Source organism: Natator depressus, chromosome 5 (assembly GCF_965152275.1).
Source record: "Natator depressus isolate rNatDep1 chromosome 5, rNatDep2.hap1, whole genome shotgun sequence".
NCBI lineage: Eukaryota > Metazoa > Chordata > Testudines > Cheloniidae > Natator > Natator depressus.
Window position 1 is genome coordinate 118,390,219 of NC_134238.1, and position 19,059 is coordinate 118,409,277.

Sequence of the window (19,059 nt, forward strand, 5' to 3'; positions counted from 1 at the left end):
CAGCAGTTCAAGCTTTCCCCGCTGACCTAAAGCAGTTATTTCAAAGGATCAGTTTCCATAGCCCTGTTTAACCTTTAGTTTCTTTGCCAAGGTGGCCAGTAATGGTGCCTATTAGGACCAACTGAGAGGGAGGTTCTTGCAATCTCAAATCTGCTCTTTATTCAAACTTCAGCTAACACCACTGCCTTGGGGGTAAAAAAGCCTGCAATCATTACAAGCCCTGCCGCCGTAATCACCCGTGCTGCGGTAATGTACCTTGTCTTGAATGTAATGGACCATTTCTGGGAAGGAAGGCATCTGTTTACCAGCACTTTCCTTTTCATTTTTACCAGGAAACATTCTCAGTACACGCTGGGCTTCTCCATGCACCTCCTCCCGTCTTTCAAGGGGAAAAATGAGAAAGGAAGGTCATTTGCACACAAGCACAGAACGAATGTTATTTAACAAACAAGTAGTGAATTTCTTGGGGAGAGAGAGGGCTTTTAAGGAAAGAAGCTTTTTTAAACACTGCAGAGAACCAGCTCCAGGTTACAGAATATAAACAGCCTTTTGATTCTGGAAGAAAGGAGACTGGATGATAAAAGACTTTCTTGGCTTACATATCACAGTGTTCTCAAGCTTACCAGGCTAGCATCTTAACCAACCTATACAAACTGCCTTCAGTTTCCAGTCTTTCTACTCCCCCACCACAGAAGTTTTGTTTTCCCTCTCTTCACCTCTTCTTTTTCCCCATTTTATGCCCTGCCCTTAGCTGACCCATTGCTAGTCCTCTCACGAAGTACTTATCTGAACCAGCAGTTCCCCAGGCATCACTAACCCAATGCCGTGCAAGACATGCTAGCTGCAACGGAATTACTTAGCTTGATTTAATTATATGATGGGTTGGTAAATCAAAGCTTGAGCACTTCAAGTTTTGACATTGTCAGTCCATCCTTACCCATGGTTAAAGTGTTGTTTTCCCATCCTTCACCCCACATTGTTTTTCTGGTTTAAACTAAAAGACAAAAGTACCCCGTGAAAGATTTTGATTTCTCTTCTTCCTCCCTAGTTTCCCAAGATAAGACAGAGCTACAGGTCTCTGCAAGTCTGCCATTACAATGGCAACACAATGGCCAATTTCCAAGCAACTGCATTGAATTTATTTATTTATTTTAACCCAGATGCAAAGTTAACACCTCCTGAAACTTACGGATCTCCTGCAGCTAAAAGCAGTAAGTATCTGGAAGGAATGTGATCTGAAGGGAACACTGTGCTTGCAAATTTCACGGCCACCTGACGTACTTGGACTTCAGGCTTTAAAAAATAAAATAAATAAAAATCATTAGCCCATCACAACAGAAAGCTTTTTAAATCAAGGCAATTGCATGAAAGAAAAACCTTAAGGTGAACCTAAATAGTTGTTTCAACAATAAAAAAAAGTTTACTTTAGTTGGAAAAGGAAATAATTGTTTTGCCCCTATAAGTTTCAGATCCAGACAAATTAGACGTATGTGCCTGTACAGTACCTGCCACAGTAGGTCTTGATCTTGGTTGGGACCTCTAGTTTCTACTATAATGCAAACAATAATTTGCAGCCAAAAACAAAGGATTTCTATGTGGTATGCATGCAAACAGATATCTAAACCATCTTCACTTTAGATCTGATCCAATTAAGCCAAAAGTAATTATGGAGGTGCAAGGAAACATGGAAGTGCATTTGGAAACTTATCTAGTCACAGCATCCACCATAAATGCTTTTAGCAACATCCTTTTTCATAGACATTTTGTGACAATTCCTATGGAACACAGTGGCTGTGCTGGGGATTTAAACATTTTCTTCAAGATCAGAAGAGGTCATAATTCTTCCTTCTATTATGTTACACACCATTCTGTGTTACTTCTGCCCCAGAGGAACAAACACGGTCCTGTGAAGGTTCCAATCCTAAACTGTTACTGAAGTGAAAAGAACACAACACTGAAGTAGCTACTCAAATTAACACTGAAAAGGTTATTGTACTTGAAATTGACCAGCATTAACAGTGTTCTTATCTGGCACACTACTGTGTCTCAACCCCTACTTCGACAATTCAAGGCCACCTCTCTAAACCAATTCTTGGTGCAGCAAGACACAGAAAAAACACCACCAGTTTTTGCAGTAAGCACAGTGTGAATAGTTAAATGTGTAATTACGCACACACACTCTCACTCTCTTACTATTAGGAATCATGGGCCACGATCTCAAACCCTTAATCATCTAAGCAGTTAAAAAACAAGAACTTGCAGGATTAGACCATAACAAATAGAACCGCAAATAGGATCACAGTAGCCAGAGATGAAAAAAAGAACTATTAGCTCAGTGAGTCCCAGCTTCTCTACAAGGTCTGGATAGCATCTCCAGATGTAGGACAGGTTCTTTCTTAAAAGAATACTCTCTTAAGGCTCAGATATCTAGAATTTCAAGGGCAAAACTGTCACGTATTTGTACACCTAGTTTTGCACAGGTAAATGTGTATATCACAGGAAATGCACGCACAACTATCCATACCATTGCAGAACCTTCGGGTACACATTAGCTGCACAGCTACAAGCAATTCTGAAAAGACAGGCCTGGACAGGGACTTTTTTTTTTTTTTGGGGGGGGGGGGGGGAGGAAAGGTGCACTGATATCATGATTCCAGTCGCTAGAACATTTTCAGGATTGTTTTACTTCATTACATGGAAAGCTTCTGCATAGATGTAACAGCACAAGGAAAATGGAAGAGCGAACCTCTCTAACAAGACACAGCGGAGACAGTGTTAGAGGTTAGAGCTGAGTGAATCACTGGGTTTTTTTTGGTTAGTTTCAAGCCGAAAACAGAATTTGGGTGGGGAGGGCGAGAGGGGGGGTGTAGAAGGTTTCCTTGAAGAAATTTAAAAAAAAAAAAAAAAGTATTTGGATCAAATGAAATGTTTCAAATGTCAACTTGAAATGACCACATTTTCTAAACAAAATGTTTCAACGCTTCTGGGGAAAAAAAAAAAAAAACACACAACTTTTTTTCTGGCCAAAACTATTCCCTGACTCACAAATGGATTCAGAGCCCTGAAAAATGCATTTTTAGTGAAAATGTCTATTAACTGAAAAATATTTTCTTCGCTCTACAAGAGATACCACACAGATCTCTCTTCTTTAAAAAATGATAGTTATCCCTAATAAAATACCTTTATTAGGTATGAAGCCACAAGAGCCTCCATAAGTGTACGCTGTGCTCCTTCCAAACTACTGTATGCTCCAACCATCATAGACAAGGCCTCCTGAATAGCCAGCCTGGTATCGGGCTCTTCCTGCAACATGAAAACCAGAGGATTCATTACTCTCCAGCGTGTCCCCCAAACATTAAATAATAACCTTCTCCCAAACCCACGTGATCACCTACCTTGCACAAAGCTTCAAAAAACTGCTGGACAAGAGCTATGTCCTTGGTAAACAGCTGAGGCATTCGACTGAAATAGAATCATTTGAGAAGGTTTTTTAAAAAGAATTTGAGAGCAAAGCCATATCCACACTCTGCATTTCACTTCCCTCATCTCTTTACAACTCACCTCTACCTCCAAGCATCATCTCATGTTCTAAATTATCCACCTCCACCACTGGGCAATTATTCCCATTAACAACCACTCAGCATGGCTCAGAAATCAAGACATTCTATGAAACAGTCAATTTGACAGCCAGTGTGGAGGTCCACTTTTGAACACGCAGCTCACAGAGTTCATGCGTGCTAACCTCCGCTAAAAGTCATAAATGAACGAACCTGCAGCAATCTAGAGAAGCGAACCATTTTTAGATCCTCTCTGCATGCTTCCACGAACTACCATCAGTCATTCCTAGCATAACGATCAAGCACCAACATGCTTCATTTTACAGATGCAGAGATAACACAAGACAGTGCTTCTCCACACGCTGTGCTCTGTTGCAAATGGCCATGTGGCACGACACTAACGCGCCGGCCTGCTGACAGAGTTACAAATTGCTTTGGAAAAAATATCCGATATCCCGTTACTTAAAATACACTTTAGTTACCTGGAGAGTTTTCCAACAGCTGAATAGGCCATTGACAGCAGTTTGGGGTCCTTGAATTATAAAACAATAAAAAGCCCAGTCAGCAGAAAGCCAGGAGAGAGAGAAACACAGATACCTATCCCTTACAATTATGCCTTTACTTTACATTCTGTCTCCTAACCTTTGAAACACGTTCCAGAGACATCGAGAACAAAGAAAATAATCAAATCCCAGAGCTAAGCACCTTGTAAATGAACAGATGTGTTACATTCTTCCCACAGAAACAAAAAAGCTGCCTTGATCTTTCAAGAAAGAAAAGCTGCTGGGATTTGATAGGTCTGTGAAATGGCTAGCAAGTGACAGACACCTTTCACTGAGCCCAACCACCTTGCCACAGAGCCTCTACCCGTCACACAACAGGTTCAGGGTCCCCGGGCAAACAATTATTTAAACGCTTGGCTCCAGTAGCACCCATCCAACCATTTCTTAAATGCATACCCACCACACCCTTCGTAAGGAAAGGAAAGGCCCATCCCTCCTCCTCTTGGTACACCTTGCCTGACAGCCTTATTGGAGTCACTGGGACTAGGAAGGGGTTTGCATGATCAGGCACTGGTAACGTGCTTTAGAAAAACCACAAGTTTGCTTTATGAAATAACACTGGGAAAACCTGCATTGTGTTTTGGGCCAGAGTACGACACCCTTAGTTATGGCTGGTAGTACCTGTTGAAATGATACCATCCCTACCCCGCCTTGGGTCCCATTGACTTCACATGGAGGAAGGCATTACTCAGGGAAGGTCTAGAGGAACATCTAGTGCATGGCAAGCTGGGGTGTCAATCAAACTCGCCTGCTCCACAGTAACTGGCCGCGTAGACCCTGCCGCTGAGCACAAAGGAACTTTTAGCATGCGGCAGCAGGACCCATGCGGCCAGTTAGCATGCAGCAGGCTAGTGTGGGGTAGATTTGCACCCGTCTGCCGCGCACTGAGTGTTCACCTACATAAGCCCTCAGCCTGAGTTAGGGTATCACAATCAGGCCCGTGCAGCGCCTAGCAAGAAGGAGTCTAGGTCCATGACTTCGGCTCCCAGGTCCTTTCACAATACCAGGAGTGAATAACAATCGCTGCAAGGTTACCCTGGCCCATCACCACTGATTGGAACTGCAGCACTATGGTCCACTAAAGACTCTACGAACACTATCAATGCACCTTACACAAGGGAGAGAGATTTTAATTATACACCCAGCATTTACTAGCACCCTTCTCACCCTGTTTCCTCCTTGCTTTCTTTACGTAACGTGCATCTAATGCTGTTTTCCTTTGTTTACCAAACTCCCTCATGTCTCAGCAACATTTACATTCCTACATCCCCTCACCTACTCCTCTCACTGCCTCTCTGCCCAACTCCCTTGTTATTTTCCTGTCCTCACCACCACCACCCCTGCCTCCATCTGTGAGGCTTTTGGCGTTTAAATTGGTAGTTAACAAAAACACCCCGAATCAGAAGGTTATTAAACGTGTCTGGTTCAACTTCGCTTGTTACAGCCTCAGCTTTCCCTTTGCAAGCTCAACCCAGAGAGGAGTGACATGTTGCTGATGCACAAGGGAGAAGCATCCAGAGGACCTGATAAAAGTGGTTTCCGCTCCCACCGTTGGCAAGAGATGGACATACCCTTGCAACATGGTCTACAATCTAAGTTTGGCCCATTAGCTGCTCCTGGGAGGTAAAAGCTACAATTGTGGCTACATGCAGTCTTCTGCCTTTGTTAGGGTAGAAAGTTGGACCTTATCCCCTCCGATGCAGATTGCACACACTAACCAATGCTTTGTATTAAGCGATGGTATACTTCTGTATTAAACAACTGCAGTGCACTCTGCTTGGGACTACACCTGAAGACCACTACATGGAAGTTTCATCAGGCAGTAAGTGACACCAAGGTCATACTTAAAGTTATACATGGGCTTAAGTACCTCCCTGGATCTGGGCATGAGAGAATAAAGTCCCAGTCCTGCAAACAGTTACGCATGTGCTAACTTCAAGTACATGAATGGTCCCATTGAAGTCTTGCAATCAACGTGACTACTCACATGCATGTGCATAAGTGTTTGCAAGACTGGGAGCCAAATGACTTGACAAAGGGTCATACAGGAAATTTATGGAAGAGTGGGGAATGTAGTCCAGGCCTCTTGGGTCACAGTTCAGTACCACGAGATCACCTTTCCTCTCTCTGACCTATCTGCTGAAAATATTTCTTTATACTTTCTTTTAAAATAAAGATCATGCAAGAGTAATGAGGTATAAGAATCAGATCAGTTCAAATCAGACCAATCATTTTTTTCTTTTTTATAAATCTAAACAAATCAACCCTTGCAGTGTTGCTGTAGCCATGATGGTCCCAGGATATTAGAGAGACATGGTGGGTGAGGTAAGAGCCATCCCTTGGGTAGGGTGAATCAGGGCCACCGCCCCGGGGCCCGTGCTTCAAGGGTCCCAGCGCTTCGATAAAATCGGGACTGTCACGATATTTAGCCTGTGTCCCGACCAATTTAAGATCGGGATGCCATTTGTCCCGATAGTCAGGTGAGGAGGCAAACAGCAGGAAGGAGGGTGGGGGATGAGGAGGCGAGCGGTAGCCGAGTGGGCGGGCAGACTGCGAGGAGACTAGCAGGGAGGCTGATTTGTCCCGGGACCCGCACCACCCTAGGGACGGCCCTGGGTGAGGTAATACCTTCAGCAAAAGTTGGTCCAATAAAAGGTATTTTCTCACCACCTTGTCTCTCTAAATAAATAAATGTGATTCTACAACAAAGAACCTTTCAACTCACCTCTTTGTATTCATTAATCAGTTTCGTAAGTCCATTTAAAAGCATTGGGCCTAGTGGCTTTATTTTACTTTCTGGACAACTGGAATTTAAAAGAAAACATGTTAAAATATATTCTTTGCACCTCCTACTACCAAAAACCAATTGCTTTCTATAACTGCCATCATCATCTCTATTCTGCCAATATTATAGTTTAGCATACAAAAAGTTATACAACATTTTAAAAAACCCCATGTGCAATAGAATTAAATATTCTTTGCCTTCAGCACAACAGCATATTTACCATACAAAGTTGTCTCCGTAAATTGCTTGAAATAGTTTTGCATCTATTACCATAAACCGTGTAAGCTGCTTACCTTATACAAATATGATGTACAAACTGCAGGGACAGAGTTCTCAGTTTCGTGTTCGTATTTGCACCAAAGAGCCCATCATACACCACCTGGTGGGAAGCATGAGACGATTGGATACAGTGACTGGTTTAATTTTTGAATATTATTTGCACTCCCTTCCTTCCCTAGCTATCACATGCAGTAGTTAAGTTTCAGCATTTTCCTAGGCACTGGAGGAATGATACAAATAGTAGATGTGTTACGAAGAGCTGCTGTGGAGTGAAGACGTTACCTGAATATTAGCTGGGAATGTTTCTGCAGCTTGTCTGGAACGCAGAAGATGAGGAACAATCTTTAATTTAACCCGGGTGCTGACTGGATCTCGTTTCAGTTCTGGCTTCAGAACAACTCCCTGTCAGGAACAAGGTGAAAGATTTTTCTTTGGATGTGGCTACTACTACTTGACTGCTAACTACTGTTAATAATTCACGAAAGTGTGTATTTTTTTTCAAAAAAGAAAAAAAATATTTACTCAACAGCAACTGTCTGGCAAAAACACAGATCAAAGGAAGTGACAAACTGAAAATGGATGCTTTGTCCAGCAAACAAACCAAGGCAAATAAAATAAGATCCTCATGAATAAAGCAGGAACACAGCACTGGACGCAAGTCTTACCTCTTTAGTTTTCAGTGGTATATCCCCGAGGTACACTTTGTACATTTTGTTGACGATAATAGGATTATTCCAGTCAATTAAGCTAAAGAATTGTAAAAGCAACATGTTAAAATTATGCCTTAATTATTTACAAATATATTTTACAGCACTGTGTAATGTTGTGGAAAAAAAAAATCTAAATCTAATTAGCTTCAAGTGCAGCCTAATTTCACCCTCACCCCACGTATAATCTGCAGTCATGAGATAAAGAATTACAAAAAATTACAAGCAAGTCCTCACATCCAGGTACTCCACAGATGAATTTTTACTTCCTAAATAAGCAGTGAAAAAACCCACAGTTGTTTCCTTCTCTTCCTTTCCCATTGAAGTGGGGGATGTGAATTTAGTGTGGGGGAAATCACTTTCAGCCCAAGTGACTGCCCTGGAAAACAAAGACCTCTACTTATCCACAAAACTGGTCAGGCATGGGCACCAGGGACCACAAGCTTCTTACCATTGCACCTTGACTCTGACCTGGATGGGACACTCCTACAGGGGAGAAGATATTTCAAGCTCCAGGCCCATACATCCTTGGCTTCTCTGATGAGACTGTCAACCAGGAGGGCAATCACTATGGTGGTTTTAGCAATAGGGACCCTTGTAAGCTGGGAAATGGATTTAGTCCAAACCCATTTAACACAGGCCAACAAACAGCCAGCTGATCAGAGCAACCTGGTCACTGTAGACCTGAGCTGGGCTTGAATCACTAACCTAGGACACTGGGGTGAAAGGTCCTATGTTGTCCTTTGAACAGTAGTGTCCACAGCCAAGTGAGCCAAAAAAATAATAGGGGGGGGCATGGAGTAATCAAGAAGGAGGGCACAAACATTTTTGCCTGTAACAACTGAGCCCTAAACATGGGGTTAACATATGGGACATCTAGCAGCTGCATACATAATGTAAGATGTGTTTAAACAAACATGTTTTATGCCGAGGTAGTTCTTAGGGCTCACAATACAACCAAAAGGGGAGTGAACAACCAGGCTCTAAAGAGCAGAGAGTCATTTCCTCCACCAAATTATTCCAGTGAATTAAAATAATCTCTCTGGCCGTGACTGAGGTGCACTGGAGAAGGCGTCAGGTTACTTGCTTATGCTCTGCTTGGCTCAAACCAATACTATTTAGCCCCACACTATCAGCAGTACAGAATTCACCCACACATTCAAAAGACTGGCTAATCCAGCTCCAATAATAAGGAAGTCAGTTTGTGTATGCTCCAACCACAAGCTGCGTGAACACCAGGCCGCCTCCTGTGTGAATGGAGTAGCCTCTGCTTAGCAAGTGACTCAGCAAATAGCAATAGCAACTATATCTGCTAGCCTGAGGCAAAAATCGCAGATTTTCCTCCAGGAGGAGCATTATTTCCACCCAGCACTGGCTGGGGAGGAGACAGTCATCCTGCAAGAAACCTTGCTGCTGCTGTTGTGGAAGAGGACAGCGCAGGGCAATGTTGAAGTGATTAACCAGCAGGATAAATATGCATTGTCAGAGAGCGGTGTGGCTTTCCCATCTGATAAACTACGCTGGGTCCCACTAAAAAAGTATTCATAGAATATCAGGGTTGGAAGGGACCTCAGGAGATCATCTAGTCCAACCCCCTGCTCAAAGCAGGACCAAATCCCCAATTTTTGCCCCAGATCCCTAAATGGCCCCCTCAAGCATTGAACTCACAACCCTGGATTTAGCAGGCCAATACTCAAACTACTGAGCTATCCCTCCCCCCATATGAATGAGCTAAGAGGACAGCAGCACAACCACTCTGAGAGGAGTTGCTGTCCCCTCTCAGCGTGTAACCTTTCTGGATCACTACATCAATTGCAACTATTATTATTAGACATGCCAGTGCCCAGTTCTTAAACAGAAGCCATTACCTTTGTTTGCTTTTCAGTTCCAGGTCTGCTGCAGTTGCTACACTGTGTCGCGTGTCACTGGAGGCTATTACCAGGTGTATGACAGCTTCAAGCTCTGGTACCTGCTCAGCTTCAATGAACTTTACTATTCCCAGTTTACACTGCTCAGCAACGTAGAAGAGAAAGTAAAAATTACTGACCAGACGACGTGCTACACTAAATGTCAAGGTTTAGCAGACTGAAATCTGGGCCTTTTGTAATCCTAAAGAGGGAAACTCTCACTCTTTCCATCTCCTCAACTGAGAAGCTAAGCTTTCTAGGTGGCAAAAAGTTCATTTGCCGTGGAGGTTTAACATAACTGAGAGAAGAGTTCAGAAACTCTATTACATCAAAGAGAAAGACACAGGCAAGGACAGAGCTCAGCTGTGCATTTACTAGCAAGTTCTGAAAATATGTTTTAAAGTTAGATGGAAAAATTGTTGACAGATCAACAGTGGCAGCCTTAGACCTCTGTCTCACTCTAATCATTTGTAGGTGCTTTAATGCATGAAGTGCAGGTTTCAAAATAACGTGCACATAGACTACAGAGACCTACTCAGGCATCGTGTGCTTTACATACAAGCTGGGCAAGCCATTTTTTGGAGTGAATTCTTCATTTACTTCCACATTGTGCATTCCTTGCATGTTGCAGCCATTGTACCCACCAAGTCATTTTACTGAAGTTCCCATTTCATACCCTGCATAGCCCAAGTGATTTGCATTACCTGTTCCAGCTGTTCAGGTGTCCATGGGCTATCTCCAATTACCCGTTTGGCTGCATAAAAGCTCATCCCTGGAGGAGGTTGAGGGATCCCCGAACTTCCAGCACTACTAGATGCAGAAGAGCCCTGTGCCGATGGCACATTTTGGCGACTCTGGGATTCATTCAGTACATATCTGGAAGGGAAAAAGGAACTACCCTATGAACTGAAGTCAATTCCTCATTACAGGCACTGAAGAGATCAAAATAAATATCACTCCTCCCTCCCCCTCAAATATTTTTTGACCACATTGTGATGGGTTCAGTCACAGAGACTCCCTTGGGACTGACACCTGATGTGCTGAAACTACCTCTGAGCCCGTCTTCCCTGCCAGCTTGGGACTTCAGAGTAATACTTCATATTTCTAGCTTCAAATACAAGAATGATACATTCATACAAATAGGATGACCACACTCAGTATATTATAAGCTTTGTAATGATACTTTACAAGAGACCTTTTGCATGAAGCATATTCCAGTTACATCATATTCACACTTAAACATATTTCCATAAAACATATGGAGTGCAACATCACATATATACATAAGACAGACTATTTAAACACACTGCAGAGCCTTGCCAAGTTGCATTGCTGACAGGGAGACCCATTGCAAGTTAGCCTGTAAGCGAAGACAACAGTGCGTCACAAAATGTAGTTCGTTTATTGAGTGAGTAGCTCAGATGATACTTCTCAGTATAACAGTCGGTCTGCTACCGTAAAGGCTACAAAAGGAACAAAGGCCCAGTAACTCCAGGCTTCCCAATAACGCTCTGCTATTAAATGTTTGTTGAGAGAGGAGAGGGATGGCAGGGCTTTTTGGTGAGCGTCAGCAGGTTAGTGGGTCAGTAAATTAAGAATTAATGAGGTTCTGCTGTGTTAGAAATCAACACACATTAAACACTGTATTCGATAAACTCTTATACAAGTACTAACTGGAGCCTGTATGAGGGGTGCTGGACTAGATGACCTCCTCAGGTCTCTTCCAACCCTGATCTTCTATGATTCTGTGATTCCCTCAGTCTCAAAGAGGAGGCTGGGATGCATGAAAATACAGAGAAGGCAGCAAAGCAGGCCCCTTTCTGCTCAGGGGGCAACCCCGGGATGTGAAGGGAGGGGAGTGCTGTGGTAAAAAAAACAAATACCCCTTGGAAACAGCCCATCTCTGCAGTGTTGATAGTGGAGACAGGCAACAGAATTCAAATTCTCAGGCACTCGGCATCTGGGGGCTCAGGCGCCGGTCTTCATAGGGTACATCGATACTGGAACCGGAGGTTTCGTTTCCAGCGTGGGTAGGTGTACTGACGCTAGCTCGGGTAAACCTTCCTGCACTAGCTCTGATGGAGCTTGTATGCTAACAATAGCAGCGTAGCTGGCCACCGAGTACACTCACACCCAGGACCTAGGTACTCACTCGTGCGGCTAGCCCATCCCACCACCTGCGCTGCCATGGCTGCACTGCTATTTGTATCATGCTAGCGCCATCAGTTAGCACACGTACGTCTACCTGCCCTGGAAGTTACAGCTCCAGTGTTCACGTATCCTCAGAAAGTGACCAGTCAAGCTTTTCTGCGAGCACCCACATGCATGCCTAGGGTCCAGAGTAACAGCCACTCTCCCGTGTGCTGCGGAGCCAGCTAAACCCATCAGAAGATGAGAACTGTGGCACAGAGACCAATCTGAGCAATTTGCTCTTGCTCTGAACAATGTGTGTTCAGCATACAGACCACAGAGGCAGAAAACAATCTCAGGAATGCAAGCGAATGCTCAACCCTACTCTAGAGAATAATCTTTCACACACAGAGTTTAAACAACTGTGTGATTTGGGCTTTTAAACCCTCCTTTAAAATCTTTCTTGGAGGCTCCAGCTTACAGTAAGATTTAGCACTAAAATTTAAGGAGACAAAACAATCAAGCAACTATGCAGTAGGCTACTGGGAACGGAGATCAGACCTGGTAATTCACTCCAAGGTTCAGTTCCAGCAGAAGTTCAGATCAGAACATAATAAAGAAAACAGCTTGTAACAAAATATCACCTACAGAACAGGAACACAGATCCTTCTACTGTCTGATCAACAGCCATAGCCTTATACCAGGATACTCCTTCCCCCTCCAGGCTGTACCACTAAATACAGCAGAACGTAATAAGGGTCTATTTAGAGAGCACTTATTCCTGATAGATTTACCAGCATCACGGCTTCAGTACACGTGGACCAAATCCAACCCCTGAAGCATAATCACAGAGCAAGTTCCACCGAGCAATTTTATGTCAAGAAGGGTAAATCAAAGTTACAACAGATTATGCATAGTTTCCACACAGAGACCAAGGTTTTCAAAGATGGCCAGTGATTCTGGATGCTCATACTGAGATACCCTCTTAGCACTTTCCAAAAATCAGGCCTCTTAAAGATGTCTCAAGTCAGGCACCCAAAATCACTGGTCACTTTTGAAAATCTTGGCCTGAGCTCTTTGGCGCTTTTGAAAATCCTACCCAAAGTGCACCAAGAGCACTAGTCTCACTGTAATACAAAAGGGCGTGTCCTCCTAACTCACGCAGGTGCATCAGAATATCCCAGCTTTCACCTGCAGCCAAGTGACAGTCACAGGGGACAGTGGGGGAGGAGTCCTGCTTTTAAAATAATTTCTAATGTCCTTCCAAGTGAATGCTTCCAGAACAATATAAAGGAGTGGAAAACACAGAGTCAGATGGGAAATGGCTTTTGAAAAGTATTGATTAAATATGCAAAAGGGCAAAATCAGTAAAACCCAACGGCACTATAAATAATGAGTGTACACAAACTTGCTCTGGGAGCTGATGCACACACCGACACCAGCTGTTAATCAAGATTACGACATCTGTAATGAGCAGAAAGTCACAACATAAATCTCATGTCACTACAGGGCCGATCCTGTGAGATATGAGCCCTCATTGCCCATTTCGATCTAGTGCAGTTGAGAGTGCTCAGAACCTTGGGTGATTGGGCCCAAACAGACCAAGCACAGAAATGGGGAGGTGCAGGGGGGAGATGATAAAGCAATTTGATGTTTATTTTATTATAAATGCATGAGTATTTAAAACCACAGTTTACCTCTCTAAGGGCTTGATCCTGCTCCCAACGGAAGTTAATGAGAGATTTGTAAGACATAGATTCAATAAAGCACTTAAACCCTTTGCTGAATAGGGATGGGATTACTCACAAGCTTAAAATAAGGTTCCTGTTTAAGTACCTAGGGCCTCATCAACTTTATTGGGAAAAAGACGAAAGGAGCACACTTTAAAGAAGTCTCTTTTGTGCACACTTCTGATCATCCATCACACACAAGATACTCCAAGTGTTACAGGATTTTGCTGCAGCTCGCCCTCACTTACCCATAAGGCATGAGGAGCACATCCAACATAAAGTCCAAGAGCAGCTGTACAGTCTTTGGTTTTTCAGCAAGATTAAATGGAGAAGCTGCTTTCGATGGTTCCACAGGATATTTCATGTGAAAAAGGGCTGGTATTAGAAGATGCATTAGGCTGAAAAACAATTACATTTAGTGCAACTATTTACAAAAACACCTTTTGATTCTTAGCATTCCACACACAAACTGTACAGCAGAGATTTAGGCAAGGTTTTTTTGGTTTTGTTTTGTTTTTTACGTTAAAATCCACCGAATCTTATTCAGGCAGCTTTCATTTGATACCCAACATGCCTAACAATGGGAGGCAGGAAGCAAATTGGGGGGTTGTGTTTAAACAAAACAAAATACAATACAAACCCACAACCAAGGATAAGAATTAATTATCTATGTCCACATTTTTAAGAACATTACTACGTTGTACTTATGTGAATTCATTTTTACACACACACACACACACACACACACAGAAAATCTAGCTTCAGAAACTGCAACCAAAGAGAGACTCACAGAGAACACCTCTTGTTCAAAACTTGGCTCTGCTCCTGCACAGGGCTGAGCATCCTCAAAGTCCCATTGAAATTAACTGGAGTAGAGGGAGATTAGCACCTCATGGGATCAGACCCAGAGTTATGAAGCATACATACACCATGTCTATTTTCTGTACATGTACAGCCAGATTTCCAAAATGCCTCAGCACCCAATAGTTCCCACTTACACACCTATATTGAAATCCTGGCCCCACTGTAGTTAACCAGAATTTTGCCATGGACTTCAACAAGGCCAAGATTTTACCCTGATTCTCGTTGATAATTAAACCACTTTGTGCCACTCTGGTAGCATAAAGGCACCTTCAAGTAAGTGGAAATGTCATTTATACTCATTTTAGGGCCCCTTTACACTGCCAGAAATGCTTGGCACACAGCAGCTCCTATACCTGTAATTATACAATGTATACAATGTAATTGTCAGTATCTTAACTATTATGATACATTTCCAAATGTGACATGAGTTTGGATGCCTCAATTTTTGGGTGCCCAATGTGACACTTTAAAAGGGCCCAGTTCTCAGAGGGCCAGTGCTCTGCACTCTGTGAAGGTCAGGTTTCTTTAAGGTGTCTCAAGCCGGGCACCCCAAATCACCAGCTGCTTTTGAAAGTTTAGACATAGCTGTACTGTAGTACCATCTAGAGACTCCGCACCCCCATCAAATTGAGGCCCTGCTGTGCTGGGTATTATGTAGATTCAACATATGAGACAATCCCTGCTCTGATGCGTCCTCCATGCTAACTAATGGTCAGGAAGCGAAGCTGGATTTCTGCATATATAATCCAACGTGCAAGTCTTGCTAGGTAATCAAATGATCACCAAGAAAAAGTGCATTTCATTTTATTCTTACAATATAAGCTTCTTTCATTCCAACTGTACATAGTCATACCTGTCTTGCTGTGGTTGCGGTTTCCCTTCCATTGCAGTGAGGAGAGTAGGTGCCAACTCACACTGTTTTTCCACAGGCAAACGAGGGTAACCCATCTTAACATAAATTATAGTAAAATTCTGCAAGGGTAAAAAAAAATATATGTAGCATCAATACAAAAGAAAAATCAATTTTGTTAAACTAGCCCTATATGGTATGTTTCTGACGTTGTATATAACAACTGAGGGTCTGAAAGACCAAGCAATTATTTCCAGGGCTAACGATGATTAACTGACAGTTTTCTACTGGCAGGTTCAGCACCTATTCCGCTCTTATTCACTGCTGACTTCAATGGGAGTAAGGCACTGTGATGGAGTGTACTCCCCACAATGGCCCTAAGAGAGTAAATTAGGCACAATTAACCCATAGGTGGCACTCGGAGGAGGAGCCAGGGAGCAGGGATTGATTAATCAGACATGAAGCTCAGCTGGACAAGAACAGGAGGGTCCTGCATAAAGTCGGATAGCTGGCAATAGAAGGGGGCTGCAGGGAAGAAGGCTGCAGTTATTCCCTGGGAGGAGAGAGGTTATGTTCAGGACTATAGAGGGTAGTCCATGGTCACTCCCTGGAAGGAGGGAGTTGGGAGGCTGGCAAACCAGGGGACAGGAAGGTAGGAGAAGGCTCAGGGGAAGAGCAGCAAGGAATAGGAGACCAGACTTGGTTGCTGAAGAGAGGGCCCCTGGGCTGGAACCCAAAGTAGAGGGCGGGCCCGGGTTCCCCTACCAGCCATTGGGGACACGGCACATACCAGGCAGAGGACAGTGGACCACCTGGAACTATTTGTTCCAGGACAGACTTTACTCCACCCCCAAGAAGGGGAACCATGTAGTGACCCAGCCAGAGGGCCAAGTCACAAAGACGACGCTGCAGTTCCTGGGTCCACAGGATGAGAGGATGACGAGAGAGACAGCACCAGAGGATGGCGTAATGCCTCGCCAGAGCTAATCTCCAGCGTAACCAAGGAGAGGCGGCACCTGCGGTGAGTGCACCTCAGGACAGGCACTTAGGAGGATGCCTCTCTCTCTCTCTCACTTTCTCAGGTCCCTATTTCTGAAAGGAAATAAAACTGAACTATCGGGTAACTATGGAGTTCTGCAACATAAGCAAGAGGTCCTTTGAAAACATTTCTAAATGCTCCTTGTTAAAAGCTGCAAATAAAATTAAAAATACAGAGCTGTGGGATAGGACAGCATAAGAGGCTGATAACGGGAGAGGAACCCCTTACACTGCTAAAGTGCTGGTTCAAATCCAGCTCAGGTTTGTAGTGATGTAGAATGGTTACCTGCTGGCTGTTCAGTAACTTAATGGTTAAAATTTTTATGTTCGGGGGCAGGAGTCAATCCAATTCCCAGTGCACAAGTGCCCAAAGAGCCAGGCATGGCATGGCCTGGCCCCCAGCCCCATCCGACCCCCCGCTTCTCACCCCCTGACGGCCCCCCTGCAACTCCTGCCCCATCCAACCCTCCTGCTTTCAGTCCCCTGACCGCCCCCGGACCCTCCGCCACCTCATCCAACCCCCCTCCTTTCTGACTGCCGCCCCGGGACCCCTGCCCCATCCAACCACCTCTTCTCCCTCACTGCCCCTGGACCCCTCGCCCCTAACTGCCCCCCACCACCCCATCCAACCCCCCCTCTCCTTCCTGACTGTCCCCCCCGGGACCCCTGCCCCATCCACCTCCCCGCTCCCTGTCCCCTTACCGCCCCTGGAACTCCCATCCCTGACTGCCCCCCGCCACCCCATCCAACCCCTCCTCTCCTTCCTGACTGCCCCCCCGGGACCCCTGCCCCCATTCAACCCCCCTGTTCCCCGCCCTCTGACCACCTCAACCCCTATCCACGCCCCTGACCACCCCCTGAACTCCCCTGCCCTCTATCCAACCACCCCCAGCTCCCTGCCCCCTTACTGCGCTACCTGGAGCGCCAGTGGCTGGGGGGCAGCTGCACCAGGACAGCAGCTGTGCCGCGCAGCACAGCTCCAAGGACCGGGTCAGGCCGGGCTCTGCCGCTGCGCTGCCCCAGGAGCTCACAGCCCCGCCACCCAGAGCATTGTGCTGGCGGCGCAGCGAAGTGAGGCTGCGGGGGAGGGGCCAGGGGTGAGCCTCCCGGGCCAGGAGCTCAGGGGCTGGGCAGGACGGTCCCGCGGGCTGGATGTGGCCCGTAGTTTGCCCACCTCTGCTCTAGCGTGTAGAGGTAGTCATTCAAAGTCAAAGCTTAGTTGTAACGGCTGGGTAATGTGTGATCAGTACATTTGATCTTTGGATAAATAAGGACTGCGTGAACAGGAATTTTGAGCCCTGGCTGAAGATTTGTTGAGCCAAGTATGGTTTTTATGACAAAGTGTAGCTAAAAACTAAGTCCAGGTGTCTGATAAAAATTTGAAGGCTTTGTTATGTGTATCAACAATTATCTAACCATGTTACTCCAACTGGATTAAGTTAAGCACAGACCTACTAAATTACTATCATCTTCTGAAATGATTACAGTTTTCAAACTTGCACGCCCACATGACCGTGATTAGTTTAATCTGATTAATAATTTTTTTAAAAGATCAAACCATTGTGTGAAGTTAGCAAAAGACCATTCTGAGGTGACCTCTGTGGTATTTATTGCAAATTTTCAGTAACTAAATATAAGCAGTGATTCGCAATGGAAAGGAAGTAGCACTGTGAAACAGACCAACACAATGCAGAGGTGAGCTGTGCTATGTTTCTTTGTAGGCAGGGTATTTATTAAAACATTGTGAAACTGCCTACACTACGAGAAACAGCATATATCACTTCAGTATAGGATGGTCAGCAGAGTTTTGCCATACACAACAACGATGGCACACAAAGCTGCTTTTCAAGTTTACCTTCACACAAGATGTTTTTCTCAGTGTTCTACAAAATATGAACATCTTGTAAATCCTTGGCCTCATCCAAGGGAAAGCTCGTGTACAATCTCTCGCATTGTTAGCTCTTGCTTTTGGACAATCAGCTGGTTCCAGGGCTCCAGCGGAAGTGAATTCTACTTAATGAGTTTAACTGTCACTCTAAACATTTCCATCTCTGCTCCCACGGTGTTATTTTCCATTAAGAACATGCATGAGTTAGCAGCAGAGCAATGAGAGGGAAGACAGGTCTTTTCCAATGTTCTGAAGTCTTTTCCATGAAACCGGTATCGGTATTTGTAATACACACACTACAGTTCAGCTAAGAATTGCCTTCACTAGTTTCACAAAGCGGTTAGTAGTTTTTGGTCTTTTTAAAAAAAAAAACAAAAAAACACCAAATGAATTAATCTGATAAAGTTTCCCTTCTGAAAAATGGGGATATTATTCCCTTTCTCCTGCTTTGTCTCATCTATTAAGGCCCTGATCCTGAAAACACTTACACATACTACTCATACACATAAAGGCAAACACATGTTTATATATTTGCAGGATCAGGGCTCTAAACTGTAACCTCTTCAGGGCAGGGACTCACTCAGTAGGTGCTGGTTCTGCACCTGGCACAATGGGGCCTATATGTGCGACTAATACAAACAACAAATCTGTCAATTCAAGTATTCATGAAAGTTGGAGAATAATTGAAGTGGTCTCACAAAAAGTTGTCAGTAATTTAGCAATGAAGTGAGCTGTAGCTCACGAAAGCTTATGCTCAAATA

General features: G+C 44.2%; 1 protein-coding gene across 2 annotated transcripts in view; it reads right to left on the reverse strand.

Moving 5' to 3' along the window:
• Positions 1-19,059, reverse strand: part of ECPAS (Ecm29 proteasome adaptor and scaffold) — a 90,914-nt gene that overhangs the window by 51,747 nt on the left and 20,108 nt on the right. For both annotated transcript variants that reach the window (XM_074953513.1, XM_074953512.1), the window contains exons 4-16: positions 15,376-15,494; positions 13,907-14,056; positions 10,503-10,674; positions 9,760-9,899; positions 7,850-7,931; positions 7,467-7,586; positions 7,199-7,284; positions 6,846-6,924; positions 4,040-4,089; positions 3,396-3,462; positions 3,181-3,303; positions 1,190-1,293; positions 256-379 (exon numbers count right to left, since the gene is read on the reverse strand). In XM_074953513.1, coding sequence (XP_074809614.1) covers positions 256-379; positions 1,190-1,293; positions 3,181-3,303; positions 3,396-3,462; positions 4,040-4,089; positions 6,846-6,924; positions 7,199-7,284; positions 7,467-7,586; positions 7,850-7,931; positions 9,760-9,899; positions 10,503-10,674; positions 13,907-14,056; positions 15,376-15,494 — 1,416 coding nt within the window. The remainder of the gene's footprint in view (positions 1-255; positions 380-1,189; positions 1,294-3,180; positions 3,304-3,395; positions 3,463-4,039; positions 4,090-6,845; positions 6,925-7,198; positions 7,285-7,466; positions 7,587-7,849; positions 7,932-9,759; positions 9,900-10,502; positions 10,675-13,906; positions 14,057-15,375; positions 15,495-19,059) is intronic.